Below are 20,142 nucleotides of genomic sequence, written 5' to 3' on the forward strand. Positions count from 1 at the left end.
AAATGTGCATATTTTTTGTTTTTTTAAGGATTTAAATGCAGCATTCTCTTTTAAAGAGAAGCAAGATAAGCTTCAGCCATACCCGCAGTCCTTCACCCCAGACCCACCAGCAGCTGTGCAAAGGACACGTGCTATCCCCACTCTCACTGCAGCTGGCTGCTGGAACACAAGCTGTCCCTTGCTCCAGTGGCTGAAGCAGAAACCTTCAGCAGCTCCCTGCACCAATGGCACAGACTTGGGGTCCTACATCCTGATCTGACTCCATTCGTTGGCCCTGTATTTACTCATGGTTGTCCCAGCAGTAGCTGTTACTGTTGTGCTTCATGTTGCACATTGACACCCCCTATCCACTTGCACAAAGTGTCTGCCAGCTGTAGCACTTGTGTAATTGGTTCTGGCCATAGCCAGATAGCAGATTCTATTGTAAATCCAGGGTTTCATCTCTTTCCTACAAGAGGAAAGGCACTCAGCAGGCAGGGGAGGTGGACCTTTCAATGGCTGCCTTTTCATCATCCCTCAAGAGGATGATGGGTAGGCAAGAGAGAATGGGCTGATTCCAGACCGTGTTCCATCTCACCATCCATCATAGAATGGCCTGGGCTAAAAAGGACCACAATACTCATCTAGTTCCAACCCCCTGCTATGTGCAGGGTCGCCAGGCTGCCCAGAGCCACATCCATCCTGGCCTTGAATGCCTCCAGGGATGGAGCATCCACAACCTCCTTGGGCAACCTGTTCCAGTGTGTCACCACCTCGTGTGAAGAAGTTCCTCCTAATATCTAACCTAAACCTCCCCTGTCTCCATTTAAAACCATTCCCCCTTGTCCTATCACTATCCACCCTTGAAAACAGCCATTCCCCCTCATGAAGCCCCTTAAGAGACAAGGACACGTGCAGGGGAAGGATCTGCAGATCTAATGCACACTTCCCTGGAGCTCAAGCCAAGATAACAGCCTCCACAGGGGCAGACTAGGCCTTGAGCTGAGATTAAGCTGAATAAAAAGGATGTGAAAAACTACTAGACATAAGAAAATTGCTGGATGTGACAGATAATGCAAGAAGTTAGCAATGCAGTTACAGATCTCTAAGGGAGAGTCATGTGAAGAACAGACAAACTTCAGAGAAAGCTGGAGAGGAGTTCTGGGAGTCTCGTGGGGAGAAAATTTTACACTTTTTATGGTACATACATAGACCTACCAGTAACAGCACATACAGTCACATCTATCTACAAAGTCACACACCAAAATAACCAAATTTGGGTGTGGTACAACAAAACTGGCAACAATGGGAAAAACAAATTATGAGTGGGCAAATACTAGAGTGGGATGGAAAAAGGGATAGCCAGAGGTAAGGAAAGGCTGGACTTTGAAATGGGCAGATGGGACAACACAGCATGCAGCCAGACAGCTGAGCATTGCTGTGGGGCAGCCCTGCTGCTTCACATCAAGCACTGTGGGCAGCAATTTCACCTTACTGCCTATGGAAATGTAACAAAGGCTGTTCTTTCAGTTTTGGGTTGTTTTTGTTTTGTTTTGTTTTTAACAATGTGGTTATTTAAATAAACTGGAACTGTCTTACATATGAAAACAAGACCATATTGTACAGAAGTATATCAAGCACAAATGGGATCTAAAAATACAGTATCATATCAACACTTGTAATGGTGGCTCAGATTACTCTTTATCAAAGTAATAGTGAGAAAGATACATGCTTTAACCTAAAGCAAGTGGAAATGTGATTTACAGAATAGCCAGGGATGACGGAAAAAAACTCCAACCTTGTCATATGAGGTTTTGACACAACTCAGAAATGCAACATTATTCACACCAAATGTATTCTTAGCTATGCTGTCTAAGGCACTTTCAGATGACTCAGAAGAACAGTTTGCCAGTGGAGGCCTGTGAAAACAATTTAGAAAACAATCAGTCCTCAAACTATTAAAAATTTTACCTGTCATCCGCAGACAATTTTGTTTTGGCCAGTATTTTCCTTTTACCTTTATCAGTTCAATCATTTTCCTCACCATTTTTTCAAATTTTCTTACCTATGCAAGTGTAAAGCCTTTCCTTATGAAATGATGCACTATCTACCTTCCCCACATGATAATTTTCTTCTTCTTACACTTAAAGAATTTCTCTAAAAATAGCAACTAACAGAGTCAGGACATATATAAGTTGCTAACACAACAGCCATACCTAATATCAAATATTTCTGGTGAAATTTCAACTGTAGTTTGTTACTCATCACTGAACTTAGATCTTCTGAGACATTATCATCTTCCTTACCCTTGAATGAGTATTTGAGGCTACCTTCTCATGAACAAGTTTCATATGTATTTCATTAGCCTTCAGCCTCATTTTGATATTTTCTGTAATTCTTCTAGGTTCTTTAGTAATGTAGAAAATACATTCATTGCAGAACTCATCTGAAGATCGTGTGTGTGTGTGTGTGTGTGTGTGTGTGTGGTGACTATATGGCTTCCAGTCCTAAGCAATTTTTTCTCTTTTCAAAGTCTCTAGAAGTTCAGTATTTTAGTTACTGTTTAGAGCATAAGTATTCTTTGACTCTCTGTAAAATACTACTGTTGTGAAGCATGTGTTTGCTTACACAAAAACAGATAATGCTCAACAGAATATCTTCCAAAGAGTTAAAGGAATCCACTACGGTTCTCTAAAAAGATTATATGCTTTTAAAAATACACTAAATCCATGATCAGAGCATGAATTTGCTTGAACTGTGAAGTCCTACTGTAAAGAAATGCAATACTATCACTGGTTATAGCAGAACAATTGTGAAGAAAAGGTGACACTAGCTTAGGAAATTTTTATCCCCAAGACTTTAGAAAAAAGAAATACTTGGGCAGGAACAATGACTCATGCATATATGAACAGTGAAGTATCTACATTATCTCTATATAATTTTCCAGCAGACAAGAACAAAAGCACTTTAGAGTAGTGGCTACTTTTCTGATAGTTACAAACCAACTACAAAGTAGTTAAACTTTTATATTGAGGGATGAAAATTTGTCCACTCATTGCCTATGTTTATATGTGTACATATATTTTTGTATTTGCTCTCATTTTCTACTACAGATTTAAGGGGTAAAATGGGCCACAGTTTCTCTCTTGGTAATATCATACTAAAGAAAGGGACTCTAATTCTGGACAAAGAGCCTGTAGCCTTCCCTGACACCTGGAAATTCAAGCTTTCACTTGGCTTTAGTTTTTTCCTCAGTGGAATCCTGGCAATCCAGGTTACAAACATGTTTATCCATTACTTTTAAATTACATAAAATCCTTCCAGAGAAGACTACGGAAATTTGCAACACGTCAAGAGCTCTAACTTGATGTTAGGTAAACTTCGAGCATGTTACCTGCTGCATGTTCACGACTGTAACTTCTGGAGTAAAGCTTTTGACATTTGAAAATCCACTCTTAGGTTTACTGAGTTTTCTGCTTTGTTCACTGCAACAGGTAACTCAGAACATCCATTTGCCTTCTCTGGCTGAAGGACACTAGAATGCCTGGAATGATGCAACCACACCATTTGCTTTACCTGATGCTAAGAAATGGATTGGATAATCATTAAAATCTTCCTGTCCAAAACTGACAAAAAACAGGTTGATTTCCACTAGGTGAATCAATATCGTAGCAATATCCTAGTACTAGCAACCATAAAAAATATCCAGTCCTAATATCCAAGTGTTTCTATTAAAAATACAGCACAGTTTGAAATGATGGCAAATAATAAATGGAATTTTTCCATCAGGAATTCAACCCAGAATTTCACTCTTTCCATTCTAAAAAGGCCTGCCATCATCTTCTGTTGCAGCAGACTGCAGACACTTCCATCACTTCTTCATACATGTGAAAGAAAAAGCATTATGCTGGAATTACCAAGTTGAGCAGGTATGAGGTTTTCATCCACGAGTGAGAATCCTGTGAGGGCTTCTAACAGTCTAACTGGAGGTAGGTAGATACACATGGAATCCAGGATGGCACTGTCACTGTCATAGTCGTCACAGGCCCAAATCTGAATGATATTCAGAAAGTTAAGAAGGTATACTGACTTCTAAGTCACTTGTTCAGAGTAACTGCCCTTCAAAAATCTCTAAATATCTCTGTGAGGTAAAATGCATCTATATTTTAAAGCAGTCTTTTGGAAAAAAAAAAAAAAAGAACAAAAAACATGTCCAATTGCAGATGTGTCAGTTCCACAGCCCATGCAGCTGAAGGTGCGACTCACACTACCACATTTTGGGGCAGGGAAACTCCAGCACTTAGGTGTCCCTGGTTTACAGAATAACTTCCTCCATGCTTCCCCTGGAAAGGCCTTGTTATGTCTTCCAGGTTAAGCTCAGTTCATGCTTGATTTAAGTAAAATGCAATTAAAAGCATTTATCTGTAGACAAAACTATGCCAAGTACAAAAAAATCCCAAAACATGATATGGTCAGTCTACTCACACTGTGTTTCAAGATCTCTCTACCTTTCTCCTGGCAACTCACCTCCCTGACAAGACGACATTCAGTACTTCTAATGTTTGTGCATATTTACTCTACAGCCTGCACCCTGCACTGAGAGCAAATAAGGGAGTTTACTCACTTGCCCCTGCCACTGTCTGTTTTGCTATCTCCCTGGCATCAAACCTTGCTTTTAAAATTACAGATGGAGATGACATGTGATGCAAGCATTCAGGGCTTATAAAAATACACAGTATCCTACTGGTTATTAAGAGAAACTTAAAGAATAACAACAAAAGATTACAGGGTGACTGTCTTTTAAGAGAATGAATTCCCAATCATTTTCATTTAGTATAAAGTAATACACCGACAATGTGAAGACTGAATGTTTGAGGTATGCATGCACTCAAAGTTCATACAGACAAGGTAAATAAACCAGAAAAATTATAATGTATTCTTTTTTGTAAATTAAAATTACAAGTCACATTACAGTGAGAGATATACAGTAGGAATTTACAGTGAAGTAGCAATGCCCTGCCTGTTGCACAGACTCCTCACTATGAACTGCCTTAAGAATATGTACTAATATTGTTTGAATAAATGCTGTTTCAGAAATTTGAATGTTTCAAGGACGCAGCGTTTTAATAAGACATTCCACAAAATTAAACTTCTGCTCAACTTACAGGCAACTTGGTCTGATGCAGGCTGGAAGTGGATACCCAGATTCAGTTTTCCACAGAAGTCAAATCTTATTGTAAATACTCAAATCTTAAAGAACAGACAGCTACCAGAAAGCAAAACCACAACAAAAAGAGGTCTCATACAAGAATGTTCTGTTCAACCAGCATTGTGGCTTCCCCCAGAATCTGATGGGTGATTTGATGCTATATCATCACATACTGAAACCACAGGTTTCATCTAGTAAAAATGAATACATTTCATCTCTAACTGCAGACAAATTAAATGAATTATTATTTAAATATGTTCTCCTCTGCCATTATGAGTGAAGATTGTTATTACATTCTACAGTAATTTCAATATTTTTCACTTCTCAAACATCTAGATCATGTATTTCAATGAAAAAAAAAAGATATAAAAAGAAAGGGTTTTACAGTTGCTAATTTTCTGAAGTGCATCCTCAAGGAAATACCACATTTTTCAGTATGACTTTGCATTCTTCATCAATTGCTTTCAATTTCTAAAACTTTTTTAGAATCTAATGTTATTTTAACTTGTTTCTTATCTCAATATACTACATCTCAAAATTAAAAAATCTCTTCCTTGAAATCATTAATTTTCAGCTTTGTTGTATTGAAAACAATTTAGGCAGGAATACTACAGTACAAATTAAGAAAAAAATACCAGAAGTTATTTTGCCTTTTAAAGTAACAAAATGAAAGAAGTCACCACAGGAAATGATCAGAACGAAATAGAACAAAAGATCAACAGCTACTGCAGTCTCAGTTTAGGTTAATACACAGCATTCGATTTTGATGAGAACTAATTCTCACTAACCTGTTAAAAAATGTACTCCAAAACTACAGTTAATCACTGGGAATGCAAGAATGTATTTCAAGTGGAACTAGCCTAGCAATTGTTCTTTTTTTAATCTATACTGGTGTCAGGTTTTTGCTGGCACCAATTTTAAACATTACTAAATGTCTACAGTATTGCTGTCTCAGTTTAGATCCAAGTGAAATTCAGTGTCAACCTGTGAGTTTTTATCTAGTTTTCACACTAAAATTCTCTCAAGTATTCTGTTTTTAGTGCTATCTAGAAAAATAATGCTATTAAAATTCTCACCAAACTGAACTCATTATTATTGTAAATGGGATTTTGTATAAATTAAAAATTTCTTCTTTGTAAATATTCTGCTATGCTAAATTCTGCTGTTTTATACAATTTCTCTTAAAAGCAAACTGTTGAATCTGAGGGATCAATACTTAGCTATACAGTTAAATAACAAAAGAAAGAAACCTTAAACAAGAGTTAACATAGCTAGCTTGTTTAAGCTGTTGTAAAATACCCAAATTTATTTGGCAAGTATAAGCTGCTCTTTTCTGCCACGTTTATAAACTAATTTAATATTTCAAGAGGTATGCAAGTCAAATGCCAGCAATTACATCAGTCTACAGAGATGAACACTGTGAACTTGGCATTTTATTTAATTAATTAGATTAAATGAATTGTTTAATTTCGGAGGTTCTCATTTGATTCAGTAGCCACATTTAGGGAGCAACAGTCACTCTTTTCATCGTAGCACAAAAAAAGAATCAGAAAGTCTGTAATTTTGTGAAAATTTCAAAAGTGGAAGGTATTATGAAAATAACTACAGTGAGAAGGATTTAAAAAGTTATACAAAAAGGAAAAAACAAGCTATGTTATTCAATATAGCAAACATGATGATGCCAAACTGATCAGTATTTAAGTATTTTTTCCTTCAACATCTTTTGATTCTGAATGTCAGTGTTCTCTTGGACTGGTACAAGCTCTAACTTCACTCTGTACTGGCAGTTTGTTCCACACTGCTTTTCTATTATTAAAATAGCAACCACATGCAATTTCAGGGTTAACATACTTCCAAGCAGCCTTGTGCTGGCTGGAACTATCTTCAGTTTTGAATTACTATCCCTGGTATTCACAATTGTTGCCAACAGCACTTGTTGCCAGATGAACTGTTTTTGTAAAAACTGAAGAAAAACAGAGTGCCTGCCAGAAGGGGACGCTACGTACAGCTAGCTACACTTTTTTTCTGTGCCTGCCTGTAAGAGCACAAAGCAGCCAGGAAAAGGATATGCTACCAACTTCCCGCTGAAGACAGTGACAGACAGATGGATGCCATTCAGTTGATAAGCTCTATCTGCTAGAATCTGCTTTTACATAGAAATGGAAATTATTAATGAAAGTAGAAGAAACCAAAGAGGTGTGGACAGAGATGGAAGAGCACAAAAACAGAGAACCACGTACACAGCCCTTTCTCATCCACTTCCAGAGGGCATGAAAAAAAATGAGTTCAGAGAACAGATGCAATGGAGCAAGAAAAGACTTCCTTTTTCCAATTGCTTCCTCTCAGAGAAATACTCCTTCTATCTCTTCTTAAAGTGTATAGTAAAGAAAATAAATTACCTTTGACCTTTGCTAGAGATGAAGTGTGATGAGATGTGTGAAAGATGCACAAGGTAAACCTCCTATTTCATGTGCCAGAGATGAGAAAAAAAGAAAAAAAAAAAAGAAAAAAAAAAGAAAAAAAAGAAAAAAAAAACAAACTAAGATAATCATTTCAGATAATTTCTCAAACGCAGAAATCAAAGATGCCAAATCACACCTCATATCATCCTTGCCACTTTTCTTTATACTTCTTTTAGTTTAACCTTTTTTTTCCCTCTCAAATTACAGTATGAAGACTTACACAGTATATATGGATTCAAACAGGAACAGACTGTCTTCTGCCTGAAGACATGGGATAACAATACAGCAATTTCACATGGCTATGGTAACTCCAAAATCCACCTTCTCACTGATAACAGACAATTCAGATCCAATGAAAACAAAGCATTAATTCACTACCACATGTATTATTTTGCATGCATTATTACAGGATTTCTTTAGTCATTTCATTGCCTAGTTGTTCCATTTCGTGATTCTGTTCTGCAGTGCTTTGGTGCTCATATTTTCACTATCTTAGGATTCTGGATCATCAAGCTCTGCAACATTCATTCTCATAGACCCCCACAGAACAGCACTGCTACCTTTCCAACACTGTGATTGCTAGTCACACATGTCTGTCTTTCACTTACTATCTCCAACAACAACAAAAAAACAAAACAAAACAAAAAAAAAAAAGATTTTTTTTTTTTCTTTTTAAACAGAGGCTTTGGTAAAAGATGGCCAAAGACTATTTAGAATAGTTAAGACTAGATATTGATTCAGTGGGCAATATTTACTGCATGTATTGATATCTTAGAACTCCCACTCATTTGCAGGACATTACTTTCACTTCCTAAACATACAATTATTCTGCCTTATCCTATTCACCCACATGCTCACTAAATCTTTTCCTTAACAGAAGTGCCAATGAGACTGTCCAGCACTGAAGTCATGTTTACATTAGTATTACATTCCCAGAACAGACTTTATACATATTCCTTGTAAGCAGGAGGCAACCATGAGGAAAATTACACACAAAAGCAATCAATTAGAATAAAAAAATCATAGCAGCTGCAGTCACCATTCTGAATTAATCAGTTTCTGTGTGACCATAAAGAGATTTACGGTAGGCCTCCTGCTTCCCTCAACAGAAATAAGAAATTTCTCTCTAGAGGGAATAAGAATAAAACCTTTACCGCACTATTTAAAAAGAATTTCTTTTACAGCTGTGAAGAATAAGAGATGTAATTTCTGTGTCAAAATTTCATCAGAAGACAGAGTCCCAGAAAGGGCCGCTGATTAAGGGGGCTGAGAGTAGTGCAGGACTGAGTTTAGCACAGGACTGAGTTTAGCACAGATCCACCACAATGACTAAACAGACTTACTGTCTTCTGGAAATACTCTTCTTAGCTGCTCTAGAAAAACATGAAACTACAAAGGGTGGTATACAGCAAGAGATTGACTGGAACTGCTGCAGAAATACTTACACCACAGCATGAGATGGCCAAACTACACAGTAAATTTATGCAATGCTTAAAGACATACTCTTTTCTACCTCAAAATTACATGAATTATGAAAAACTTAACAACAAAATGAGTTTATATTTGGAATGTGTATATTTGGAATGTAGATACATTTTTCAAAATGAGCACAAGAACATGCTGACACTTCTCCGGTTATTTTGAATAATAGTAACAAGAAGTGTTTTGGTTTGCTGTCGCTGCTCAATTTTCAAATAAATTAAGGCATATGGGTTTCATTAGTTTGTTTATGGTACTACTGCAAAGGTTGCATCTTTATTAAAGCAAGAAATAAAAATACTTATGTAGGACTCAGAAAGGAGATGGAGTCTCATCTGCAAGCCATATTGCTGAAAAAGTGAAAATAGCTTATTTTGCATCCTTACAAAAAAAAAGAATCTCAAAAACAAAGTAGTAAAATTCTTATGCAAGACTCAATAGAAAAAAGCTTCATCTGCAAGCCATATTTTTAAGATAGTTGACAGCCTTTATTTAGAACCTACTTTAATATTTTCCTCAAGTTGTCTCAAATCCAACAAAATGCTGTCTTTGTAATCTGTTTTCACTTTGTAACTAAAAATCTTACATTTTTACAAGAAAAGCAGCACATGACAACTGCTTCTATTTAAGTATTTTGTCAATGATAGAGTCTTAAAATAAAGCAAGCGTTAAATTTACTGTCTTTATATTTAATAAGTACAATCTAAAGCAGTATTTGATGTAAAAAAAGTCATTATTTCTGTTATCATAATGAAATATAGAAGTAGGAATGGCTGTCAGTTGCTTCTGCATCCCAACTTGAAATTATACAGTATAAGCTTCTTCCCCACATTTTTCCTCTTAATTTTCTTTTCAATAACTCAACATATTATTTTACACTTGCAATCTAGGAAAAAAACAACAACAAAAAAAACACCAGCTTTTCAATGTAAAGGCTGTTAAGTTTGCTCAGTTAAAATATCTTGACCTCCTGAGAAGAGGGAAGAACAGTAGACTGACTAGCAGTTCTATTAAACGTGAGATAACTCATTTTGGAATCCACATGATTGGAAGTAATGTACAAGTGAAAACGTGAAGCACTTAAAGATTAAAAATGGGACAGAACCGATGCCTCCTTTTTTATGACACTGGCCCTCAGCATCAGAGGTGGATGAGCTTGTGTCTTCCTTTGCTAAAGTTCATCAGGTTCCTCTCTGTCCAATTCCTCAATTCTAAATCATTCTGAAAGGCAGTACAACTGTCTGGTGAGCTCTTTCCAATTACTTATTTTCAAACTTTAGCTCTGTCCTATCCTTACAGGAGATCTAAATACAGCACTGTTCTGCGCTTGGGCGTACTACCAGTTACTAGCCTCTTGTTGAGCAGGCTTCATCATACTACAAAACCCCTTTTTGTTCTGCATCCCAGCTAGTTTTTGATCCACTTCAGGATTTATCTTCCATGTTACTGCCATTTGTCAATGAGAATGTTATGGCATACAGTGTCAAAAATTTTACTGAAGTAGAGAAAAGAAAAAACTCTGCTGTTCATCTTGCTTACTGTGCTAGTCAGCTCAACATAGAAGGCCACGGGTTCAGCCAAGTGTGATTTCCCATTCATAGATCCAGGCTGACTACTCCAAATAAGCTGCTTGCCCTTTATTTTTTTTGTAAATAGTTTTCAGCACTATTTGCTCCTACCATTATAGTGGCAATTAAGGAGACATCACCTGGCCTACAATATCCCTGATTTTTCCTTGTTGTTCATCCTGAAGCTAAAAGTGGTATTTACTTTTCAGTTCTCAGGAATCTTCCCCCAATGGCCCAGACCTTTCAAAGATGATTGGCATAAATGACAATGGTCAGCTTACTCTTCAACCATGGGTGCATTGTAACAGATCCCACTGACTTGCATTTGTCCACTTTGTTTAAATGTTCCCTAACCTGACTCTACTCTGTAAATCTTCTTTGGTATGTACTTTCCCACTGGTTTCAGGGACCCAAGGTTCCTGAAGGTTGGCCTTACCATTTAAATGCAGGAATGAAGATACCTTGATCTTTGTAATATCCTTCATCAGAAATCCTCTGTCCATTCAGGAGAAGGCTCACATTTTTCCCCAGTCTTCCTTTCGCTGTTGAAACTCTTCATAGAGTCACAGAATTCGAAGGGTTGGAAGGGACCTCAAGAGAGCTTCAAGTCCTACCCCCTGCTAAAGCAGATATCCTACAATAGGTTGCACATGGAGGTGTCCAGATGTGTCTTGAGTATCTCCATAGAAGGAGACTCTACAACCTGCCAGAGCAACCTGTTCCAGTGCTCCATCAGCCTTACTGAAAAGTTCTTCTGCACATCTGTATGCAACTTCCTATGTTCAAGTTTTAGGCTATTACTCCTCCTTTTTTCAGTACACACTACTGAGAAGAGCCCAAGCTTATCCATTTACCCCCACCTCCCTTTAGATATTTACAAACATCTATCAGATCCCCCCCTCAGTCTTCTTTTCCCCAGTCTGAACAGACCCAGGTTACTCAGTCTTTCCTCGTATAGGAGATGCTCCAGGCCCTTTAATATCTTTGTGACTCTCTGCTGGACTCCTTTTAGGAGATCCCTGTCTTTTTCTAACTGGGGAGCCCAGAACTGGACACAGTACTGTAAATGTGGCCTCACCAGGGGACAGCAGAGGAGAAGAAGCAACTCCCATGTTCTGCTGACCACACTCTTAAATGGACCCCAGTACGGCCTTATTGGACACAAGAGCACACTATTGGCTCATGGCCAATTTGCTGCCCACAAGAACACCCAAGTGCTTCTCCATAGAGATCCTCTTCAGCAGATGACCTCCTAATCTGTACTCATGCATGCTATTTCTCCCCAAGCGCAAGACTCTACACCTGCTCTTGTTGAACTTTCCTTGCCTTATTCAACTCCAGATGCACACTTGGTCAGTGTCTATCACCGTCACAGATCATGTGACTGTTTCCACCTCTTTTTATACTTTCCTTTCACATCTTATTTCATCAGGATCTCTCTGCTCATCCTGCAGGCCTCCTACTGCCTTTTGATTAACTTTCTGTGTGTTGGAATAGCTAAATCTTTAAGTTAGGAGGAGGTGAACTCTGAAAAATCAAAATCTCCTGGATTTCCCTCCAGGACTGGACACCCATGAGATTCTAAGCAGGAGCCTAAAAAATTCAATTTTCTTTCAAAGTTTAGGGTTGTGATCTTTCTTTTTTATCTTATTCCATGAATTCTTGCTGCTCTCTCAAAGGCTCGAAGGAGATCAAGTCACAAGCTTTCCTAAAGTCAAGGTATAGAACTGCCGCTGGTTCCCTCTTGCTCATACAACCAGTCATATCATCTTAGAAGCTAATGTGATCAATCAGACATAATTTACCCTAAGTAAACCAATTCTAGATACTCCCAGTCACTTTCCTACCATTTCTGTTCCTGGAACTATCTTCTAGGTAGATTTCCAGAGATTAAATTGAGACTGACCAGGTTGCATTTGCTTAGATGAAAGCAGACTCATGACATCAGCCAGCTCCTTTTACAACCCAAGTAAAACTTATACAAGTCAGTGGGACCAGATAAGTTTTATGCACTCCTTAACTGCAACATCACTTTGGGTGACACTTTACTCCCAAAGACTCCATAAGCTCTGGAAACTAAGGCTGAAGGGCAGAACAGACAGACTAAAAACAAGAGTGGAAAACCATACAAACAGCAAACAACCACCCTTTTCCATATCTTCTGCCACTGTCCCCTACCTCATGATGAACCCGTATTTCACTTTAACTTCTCCTCTCAATATATTTATAGAAGCCACTCTTTCTGCCACTACACACTCCTCACAAAATGGATCTCAAGCTGACACCTGACTTTTCTAACACTGTCTTTGAGCACTCAAAGCGTTTACATCTTCCCAAGCAGTCAGTCCTTACTTCCTGTTTATTCATGCTGTCTTCTAGTTTCAGAAAATAAGTTTGGATAATTCAAGGTAAATTACCCACTACTAAGAATTTACTAGACAATCAGTCGTATTTGTATAAAGGAATTTTAGAAAATATTCTAGCTTCATAACTATGGTAAGAACAACTCTACAGTGTATAATTAATCCACTTTGGAAAAATCATTACACCTGAGAAACAAAAACAACTACCATACATACAATTCATTGTTTCAAAACAGTAAAACCACATTAGAAAGACAAGAATAATCACTGTTTTTCTTATCATTATTCATGAATTGTTTAGAAAATAATGTATGGAGTTTTGGCAAAACAAATCCCGAAGAACTCAAAAAACACTGTTCTATTCCAATTGATTTGAGAACTAATGCAAGCAATTAACCCAGTTATTAATTAATTAAAACAGAAACACTTTGTGCAAAGAATGAATAAGTTCTAGATGCTGTACGCAGCCATAAAAAAAAAAAATCTCTTATCTGTAAATGCTGTCAGATTCTGATTTGATGTCTACTTTCTGGCTCCTATCCACTCTGGCCACAGCGATGAATTTTTTTTTTTGGCATGGAAGTGGGTGTTTTTCTTTTCTTTTTTTCTTTTTTCCCAGCTGAAATTCTATAGATTTGCAGCCTCAAGCCTAAACATTCAGTAGGAGAGAAGAGAATTTTCTTACATAAAACACTAAGCAGTAGTAGTGTATGGACTATTTCTACAGGTTGCAACAAAAACAACCTGTTTCTGTACTCTGCACACACAGAAGTTTCAAAAGGATTTGCATCCCCTCTGACCTGTGCTTATGATCCACACATCAAAACTGCTGGATTAGCTTGGATGATGCAAGTCTGCTTTAAGTTAAACCTTTGTGGACCAATAATCAATGTACCTTATTAACCATTTCTATTCTATTATTTCCTAAAAAACTGAAAATACATTATCATGTTATGTAAAGTGTTCCATATGAAATCATTGCTCAATAACTCAATAACATTGATCAATAACTTAAGAAAAGGTTTCTGAGTGTGATGTTCTACCAGTATAAACTCTACTGTGTCAGGGAATTTGAATGACTTATGTGAAAGCTGTCTTGTTTCTTTTCCATGATGAATAAGGAATATTTCTATGCCAACTCCATAAAGGTCTCTTAGTCTAAAACCCAACAATGCTGAAAAAATATGTGAACAACTAGTGCCTTTCAGATTGTGATTCATAAGAAAAAGAACAGGCATTTTTATTTAAGAAACAAATATACTGTATAGTCAGAAAGTGTTTATTTGTTTATTTTAGAAGAAAAAAATCAACAAAAACAACCAAGAAAATTAATTTTTGCTATTAAAATTGTATGAATATAATATTGGTGCTTTTTTTTTTTTTTCTTTAAACAAAAAGGACTACTGATTTAATAGCTATTTGCCCAGGAAGTTGAAGAGTTTTTCCTCCTTCTCTGCTGCTCACTCCTCCTGTTCAAACTATTTCAAAGCAAACTTTATTTACCACTCTCCAAATTACAAATCTGTCCTCCCTCAACAATCAGACTTACAGTTAACACTCACAGGACCTGCACTTATGAAACTCAAGTACCATCAATGCGTCACTACTGACAACTGAGGTGTTCCTTTAATTCCACACGGCTCATTCTCTGCTTAGCCAAATGACAACCTCACTATTAAAGGTTTGTGTTTTTTTTTTTTTCAAAGCAGTATGTAACAGTATGAATACCAGAACCAGCCACTTATCTCCAGATATCTCAGTTTAGAGGCCTTGTTATTCTAGATTCCATCTTCACAGAAACAGGTAGCCCAGGAAGGTTGTTAAGTGCATTAGACATCTGTTTCCTTCCAGAAACATTTCTACACCCAGTATATACACAGACCAGAAGACATGGAGGCATTTTAACCGATTGTAAATTACTTAGAATTGAGTGGGGTAAACCAAGTCCAACCACTGTTGTTAAGTGCAGGAGCACGGGAAAAAAATAGACTGAAAGAAAGTTTCTATCAACTTACAAAACATATGTGGACAATACAGTCTTGAGTGCTGGCTGTGCTGTATGGTGGTAGGATGTCTGTATGAGCCAGTCATGGAAGTAAAAGCACCGTGTGGACAACCCTTACGTTGTTTGACTACTCTCTTACAGAGCAGCACAGTGATAGTGACCTATTGTGGAGAACCTACTTTACCAGGAAGGTTGGACTCAAGGATTTCTTGAGGTCCATCCCAATCCTGCAATTCTCTGATGAACATTTCCTTTTCCCCTTTACTGAATTGTGGAAGCTCAGTTGTTTTACAAATAATATGCTAAAAATCCATGAGATTCCATCTGATGAATCAGGCAAAAAGCATGTCATGGAAATGGATTAATGAAGCCTTTCTATTAACCAGCTTCTTTTGAAGATTATGCTAATTGATAGATAAATAAACAAACAGGTAAAGGTCATTCAACCACTGTAGTGATCAAGGAAAAAAAAACCCAAACAGTCATTTAACGTCAAAGTAGTTCTCTCACGCAACAGAGAATGCTTGTGCGGACATCTGGAGTCTACACCCATTTCAAAATATGTAGTTGTAAGCATTATCTGCTAAAATCAAGATACAAGAAATAGAGAACATTATGAAGTTATAAAACTTCTGAAGCATTTGCTTATACATCATAATGCAAAAAAATACAAAAAGTGTATCAACAGCAGGAGAAAAGAAAAAAGAAAAAACTGAATCCCATGCTACCTGCTTCTTGAAGATAAGGTTTCAAAAACTAGAACAGAACTTTAAAGCTGAAAGCAATATTCCAGTAGTATGTCATGTCAAGCTATGAGAACTGATACTGACAATACCATGATCAATAATGGAAAACACTTCTTACCGTCTTAATTGGCACAAAGAAATTAATTCCTGCACTTACACTGTCAAAGTACAAACTTCAAGCAACATTCATCCAGACAAATTCAAGTTTAGTTTGGCAAGTTAAACACTCAAACTGTTCAACAACTTGACAGATGCAGCAAACAAAGATGGAAATGTGGAAACACTCTTGATTTACCAGATATGTTACAGTAACAGCAAACCTGACTTAGAAAATTCTCCAGGTAGGATTCAATAACGCAGTCCTAAAAAACAAAGCTTTTTATTGCTAAACTTAAGTATATTTAATATGTAAATATATAAATATGGTAATACCTTCATAGCGTGGATTTCTTCTATTAATCTCTCAACTCGTTTTTGGTTCTTTATCTTCAAGTTTTCTGAACCCCTGTAAATGAAGTCTTTATTAAAAAAAACTGAGTTTTATTCACTTTTTTATTAGAGAATGGTCATACTACCAAGCTATCCTAAGAATGAGCACAATCACATTCCCTTGATATGATGAACACTGTGGTGAAGAGTGGCTCAGTACTACAATGTTTCTCCTGTTTTGAACAGAAGAAAAAAAACACTGAAGATTTAGCAAAATAATCGAAAGGACAAGCATTACTTGATTAGAAGAGAATGACTACAATTCCTACCATCAACACATAGGAGATACTGCTATTTCAAACAGAACTGCATTCTAAGATCTGCAATATTTAAATATAGATCTTTTCTAGGCCCATACAATTTGCTAAGTTTATGGAAGAATAGTACATTCAATTTACATTTCAAACACTGTAACAAACTTGCCCTATTTTTATTTTTTTATCTCCATTGAGATAACACAAGTTGCTTTGGGACAGTTATCTTTAAAAGTACAATCTTGAAAATGTTGCTTTAATAATATTAACACTAATTATTAAAAAAGCATAACTTGTATAAATATACATTCTAAATAATATTTTTTATTATACAAATTTGCAGAGAACTGCAGTGAGAAAATAATGGACAATTTATGATAAAGAGCAGAAGAGCATAAAAAATCAAGTCTGATGGTTTTGGAAGTGCTGCAAAAGGTCCTTTGTGGTGATTAACTTTCAAATACTAAATCCTTCAAAACATGTTAGCTCCGTTCTACTTCATTAAACTACTTTTCAGTTAGTATTTTGTATCTATCTAAAATAAAGTAAAAATACAAGTAATAGAATAAATATATCAGCGTGCCCTAAGTTTTCTATGTAATACATGTTTACCCCTTGTCCCTGTTATTAGGATGACAATCCAGTTACTATCTCATTTATTAAAACACAAAGAAGAACAATGATGTTTAAAACTGACTTTTTCAACTTCAATTTCCCGATGTGTCTGGTCAGTCTGCGAATGGTCAGGACTCTGGCTTTCTTCACATCTTTTCTCATCTTCACAACCTGTCAGAAAGAAGGAAGACAATATGAACCTCCTCGGTCTTGATGAATTTCCATATAAAATACATGTTACATTAACTTGCATTTTAGAAATCAACAAAAGCCATTCTTGAAAACAGTGTGTTCTGCTGCTAACCAAATTCCAGTTGAAACAAATTAAGATTTCATTCAAAGTCAAACCGCTTTCACAAACATCTGAGGAAGAACAACCGACAGTCTAAAAATGCATCTCAAATCTAAACAGAAGACAAGACATTCCTAACTAGCCATATTTTAATATTATTCTTAGAGTCAGGCTGAGCTACAGATTTGTAAAGATTCATCTTTTGCCTTCAGTTTGTTTATTTCTGTCCTGGTAAAATGGTACTTTTCCATTAGTTCATCTTATTTTCATTGTGAAACGTTTTAAAAGATCTAAGGAAAGATTCTTAAACTAAACACTAATTAGTATAAAGAAAACAAGATATGCAAATGTTTTTATGTATCAGTTTCTTGTTAAATATAAGCACATACAGAGATATACAAGTAGATATTCAAAATCTCTATACAGATATTCAATGCGCTACACTCAATTTCAACTTCCTACTCTACCAATTCCTTCTACCTTTGAAAATGTATTTTAATGCTAAAGAAAACTTGACAGGGATGTTCTGGTCTTACTTCTCTCCCAAAAATAAGAGGAAAATAATTACAATTGTTAGTAAAAATGTAATAGTAATAGAAAAATCTTTGGAATCTTCTGGTTTTAAAACTCCATCATGTTCCCATGTTCTTAGGACAGAACACGGTCTTCACAATGAAGCACATTTCATAGAGATAGATTCAACAACTACTTACAGTATTGCTAAATTAACTCTCAAATGTTATTTATTAAAATGCATCAATATTAAAATTTCATATTTAAATTTACAAAATATGAAATATTTAAACAAAAGCATCATTTTTCCTGACACAAAGTCAAATTTATCTTAGATTCATGCAATGCAGATAAGGTTCAAAAGAAGCTGGCACCACTTTGTCAAGTAAGTTCTTGACCTCAAATTTCTATATTGGCTTATAATTTCTTAGAGACAGTATGAAAATGACTGCATCTTGCCCAAATATCTAAGTTATCATCCAATCAATTCTCCCAGGGAATATTAGCATTAGAAACTACAATCAATCTCAACCACAAAACAAAGCAACAACAAAAAAATCTTCAAAGCTCGTCGAGGAACATTTCACGTTACACTATGATGGAAAGTCTGAGACCAAAAAGACAAGAAGACATTACTTGATTGAAAAAAATGACATAATATGCACATTCCTTATTACATTTGTAGCTAAGTTACTTGTATAAGTAAGCATTTAAACTTCATATTGTGCTTAGCAGTGATTCTACTGAAGGACTAATCTATTGAAACAATTTCTAGGGATAGGACCCTCAAATTGCAGGTCCCTCCTCTTGTCATACTAAAGCAAAAAAAGCAACGCTTCTGTAGAAAGTAGGAGGGCAACTGTTCTTTGGTAGTTATTTGAAATTGCCCAGAGAGAAAAGGGAAAACGTTGTTTGGTGACAGGCAAGATAGCCTCAAAAAGGGCAAATTGGGCCAAACTTGTGGTCTTCTAATACAGTGAGAGCACTGGAGGACAAGGCAAGATAACTGATGCCATCTACCTTCATTCGTGCAAAGCCTTTTGTATGGTCCCCCAAAAGATAATGACACTGACAGTGGGATTAGCATATTGGCTGAGTTTGGTCAATGGCTCTAGGTCCAGGTGGAGGCTGGTGATGAGCAGTGTCCCTGAGGGAACTGTCTTGAGACTGCTGCTGTTCAATATCTTTATGAGTGACATAGACAGTAGGATTGAGTGCACGCTCAGAGACTTTGTGGATGAGATCAAGCTGAGTGATGCATTTGATATAACAGAAGGAAAGGTGGTTGAGAAGCTAGAAATGAGCTGTTAGTGAATGCTTGAAGCCTGGAAGGGAAACCATATCCTCTGCTACATTTAAAAGTGTGGCCAGCTGGTCAAAGGAGGTAATTCCCTCTTGTGAGGCTCCATCTGCAGCATTCCGCTCAGGAGCCCTTGCCATAATAGAAACTCCTCCTATTAGAGGAGGCCCATAAAAACTGGAAACTTCTCCTGCTGAAAGGTACTGAAAGAGATGGAGTTGTTTAGCTCTGAGAAGAGAAAGCTCCAGTGGAGACATGATTGTAGTGTTTCAATACCTAAAGGAAAAATAGAAGAAAGATGGGGGCCTTACTGCTAGAGCCAGTAGCGAAAGGACAAATGGTCATGGTTTTAAACTATATGAAGGAATATTCAGATTAGATGTTAGGAGGAAACTCTTTAGTTAGTGAGTGGCGAGTCACAGGAACTCTGCCAAATCTATGCTAGATAGCTGCACTTTGTAAGTCTCCATGCACTAACAAAGAAATGCTTGACATTTGCCATCTTAGGGTGTAATTTTGTTTTTAAAAATTGATATTGAGGGGAATTATCTTTTTAAAGAATAGTTCCCTGTAATAAAACTTCTTGTAAATGGAGGAAAGAAAATAAAGCATATTCTAGTTGAACACTTCTTAGATACTACATGTTCAAGAAGATGTAAACTGGGTACACCATTTCAGAAGGAAGGTGGTTGCTTTCTGTTTGCTTTTTAAAGTATCTCCAAGCTATAAACTCATTTGAATTCAAAGAATTCATACAGTGACTTAACATGGTAGTTACTGCATACCCAAATACTAATTATATTTAACTTTCTCTCCAAAATGTTTTGTAATGTATTTTTATAGAAATCTTAATGCAGACACAGCATGT

The 20,142-nt window shown here is 36.5% G+C and overlaps 1 protein-coding gene across 6 annotated transcripts in view; it reads right to left on the bottom strand.

Moving 5' to 3' along the window:
• SRFBP1 (serum response factor binding protein 1) overlaps nt 1-20,142 on the bottom strand; it is a 64,890-nt gene that overhangs the window by 22,186 nt on the left and 22,562 nt on the right. For 5 of the 6 annotated variants that reach the window (XM_085213938.1, XM_085213940.1, XM_085213939.1 and 2 more), the window contains 2 exons: nt 17,252-17,340; nt 16,244-16,316 (listed from right to left, as the gene is read on the bottom strand). In XM_085213938.1, the coding sequence (XP_085070064.1) occupies nt 16,244-16,316; nt 17,252-17,340 (162 nt within the window). Of the gene's footprint in view, nt 1-3,896; nt 3,939-16,243; nt 16,317-17,251; nt 17,341-20,142 lie in introns of those variants that run through there. The other variant, XM_085213941.1, reaches the window with a different exon arrangement.

This window comes from Meleagris gallopavo, chromosome Z (genome assembly GCF_905368555.1).
Source record: "Meleagris gallopavo chromosome Z, MGAL_WU_HG_1.1, whole genome shotgun sequence".
In the NCBI taxonomy this organism is placed as follows: domain Eukaryota; kingdom Metazoa; phylum Chordata; class Aves; order Galliformes; family Phasianidae; genus Meleagris; species Meleagris gallopavo.